Source organism: Propithecus coquereli, unplaced genomic scaffold (assembly GCF_000956105.1).
Source record: "Propithecus coquereli isolate 6110/MARCELLA unplaced genomic scaffold, Pcoq_1.0 Scaffold1, whole genome shotgun sequence".
Lineage (NCBI taxonomy): Eukaryota > Metazoa > Chordata > Mammalia > Primates > Indriidae > Propithecus > Propithecus coquereli.
Genome location: NW_012133857.1, coordinates 26,321,042 through 26,323,694, shown reverse-complemented (window position 1 = coordinate 26,323,694; position 2,653 = coordinate 26,321,042). Strand labels below are relative to the sequence as shown.

The window sequence follows — 2,653 nt, the reverse complement described above, 5'->3', positions numbered from 1 at the left end:
CCTATGATTTTAAAAATTAAAAATGTTATTTTAATGATAATAAGTGTAAATTTAGAAGCTAAAGAAGAAATCATCCTCAGCTTTAAAAGTCTTGCCATAATGGAGTATTATAACTCTTTATCCTTTTTTTATTTCTAAAATTCTATTTAGTAACTAAAAAGTTAGATGTTAATTATAAATTCTGTTCCCCTAATTAGCAAAATATAACACTGTTTGTTTTTTCCAGGGAACTAGAGGCTCTGGGAAAAGAATTAGAGCATCTCTCACATATTAAAGAAAGCGTTGAAGATAAGGTATTTACATATATGTGTTAGCCTTTGTGATGTCTATATGTTTATAGATCAATTTGTATAATTTTTTTGTTGTTGTTAACACAGCTGGAGTTGAGACGGAAACAGTTTCATGTTCTTCTTAGTACCATCCATGAACTTCAGCAAACACTGGAAAGTAAGTAGAAATCATCTCAAAATGAATGTGTATGAAGATTTTTAAATTATTCATGGGTAGGCCTTTTCGGAGCTTGTTTGGTGGTTCTAGCAGGGAAGTGCAGCTACTTGTATACCCTTGACCAAAGAATGGTCCTCCTATATTGGGGAAGGTCGTCCTCTTCGACCGAGCCCGCAGCTTCAGAGGGAGGCACAAGGAGTAGTGAGGGAGGAAGGAGACACCCACCTAGCCAGCCAGATCAACCAAATCAACCCTGGCGATCAATGGGGTGACAGATGTCACAGCCAGATCGCCCTCACATCCAGGTAGGCCTTTTAGAATACACATCTTGAAGAGAGAGGAGAAACCTTCAATTTCTGAACAAGAGTATAGCTGGATGACATTAGAAAGCACTCATGTTCAATTTTCTGAATATGTGTAGAAAATTCTTATTTTGTAGTAGTACATGATTTAAATACATACCTAGCGATTTAAATTAAGAAACATTCGAAAATGATAGATTTGGAATTATTCTTGGTTTATAATAGTTTATTACTCTAAAGTAATGCTGAGGACCCAGGCAGGTGATAGTAAGTACGTAAGAACATTTGCACATCCAGTGAATGGTGGGTGCTTTGGGGAACTGGAGACTTGCTCTTTGTATTAACTATAGACAATTGGGAATTTCTGTGTGTTACCTGATCGCTGACTATTTTCAAGAAAAACCTAAGACCTAGACTTTTTTTATAGTAAAATCTATCACACATATTTAAAATTTTGATTCAACTCATAACAACAACCAAAACAGCATTTTTTTTCCTTTTTTTTTTTTTTCTTGTATCACTTTTAAAACCAAATACTTACATGGACCACATTCTTAGGTTGCCATTTTGCCATCTTTGCTTTAAATGTATTAACTAATAAAGGCTAAACATGTTTTTATGTATTCATTAAACATAAAATTTAGGCAAATTCAACTAAGCTTTATGTTTTTTCTCAATTACAGATGATGAAAAGCTCTCAGAGGTAGAAGAAGCTCAAGAAACAAGCATGGAAACAAATCCTAAGCCATAGATAAGCTAATCACCCACCATTCCTAAGAATATTGAAATAGCTACATGATCTTTGAGTGTGTTTAAAATTTGTCCTGCTCTTGAGATATTTAAAGTTTTGGCAGTGAAATATTTTGCTTTTAAATATTCATGTACATTTCATTCATATGTCTTCACATAAAGGAAAATGATCTCAGTATAGATTTGTTTTTATTGCAATGCATTTTTTATTCTTAAGAGGTAGGAAACAACGTCCAAAATGTTTAATAAAATATTTTCAAACTGGATGTGTTTTTGTTCATTAGTATTCTAGGTAGTTTTTAACTGGTAACATTGATTGGCTTATAAAATAAGTTGAAGATTATGAGAAGGTGGCATTTCTAGGATGTACATGAGAAAATGGGTCAATTTCTGGAAATTGTTAGCATTTTTGAAAATGGAATCCATGAATATGCTTCAGGAGGCCCAAGAACCTGTAAAATTATGTGTAAAATATTGGTGGTTGCTTATTGTGGGAGAGGTTCCATGATGTTAAGAATTACTGCTGGTGAGAGGTGATTACAAGATGCAGAGTAAATTAGTGTGCATTATTTTCTATATCTTTGTCCCTAAAACAAGAGGAATTTGGTTGTTAAATGTTTTGTTGATATATTTCTCTCTACTGGTTTGTTTGTTTGTTTCTTTCTTTCTTTTTTTTTTTTTTGGAGATAGAGTCTTGCTCTCTCACCCCAGGTAGAGTGCAGTGGCATGATCATAGCTCACTGCAACCTCAAACTTCTCGGCTCAAGTGATCCTCCTGCCTCAGCCTCCCCACTAGCTGGGACTGCAGATGTGTGCCATTATACCAACTAATTTTTTCTATTTTGGGTAGAGACAGGGTCTTGCTCCTGTTCAGACTGGTCTTGAACTCCTGACCTCAAGTGATCCTCCCGCCTCAGCTTCCCAGAGTGCTAGGATTATAGGCATGAGCCACTGTGCCTGGCCCCACTGGTTTGTTCTTTAGGAGCCATTTTCAATAGAAAAAAAAAATGTGTTGATAAAGTGAAGAATTGTTTGAGGTAAATAGTTTGTTCAGATTGTCTTGCATAAAGATTTCATAATCTTTTTAAAAATTAAGCTAAGGCTGAATCACTTGTAATTTTCTTAAGTATTGAATTACATGTGCAATACTTGTT

At 34.6% G+C, this 2,653-nt stretch overlaps 1 protein-coding gene across 3 annotated transcripts in view; it reads left to right on the top strand.

Moving 5' to 3' along the window:
* The window catches only part of THOC7 (THO complex 7), a 23,099-nt gene extending 21,336 nt beyond the window's left edge, over nt 1–1,763 (top strand). For all 3 annotated transcript variants that reach the window (XM_012646537.1, XM_012646607.1, XM_012646673.1), the window contains 3 exons: nt 227–293; nt 378–447; nt 1,433–1,763. In XM_012646537.1, coding sequence (XP_012501991.1) covers nt 227–293; nt 378–447; nt 1,433–1,500 — 205 coding nt within the window. In that variant the 3' untranslated portion in view covers nt 1,501–1,763. The remainder of the gene's footprint in view (nt 1–226; nt 294–377; nt 448–1,432) is intronic.
* The last annotated feature ends 890 nt before the right edge of the window (nt 1,764–2,653 follow it).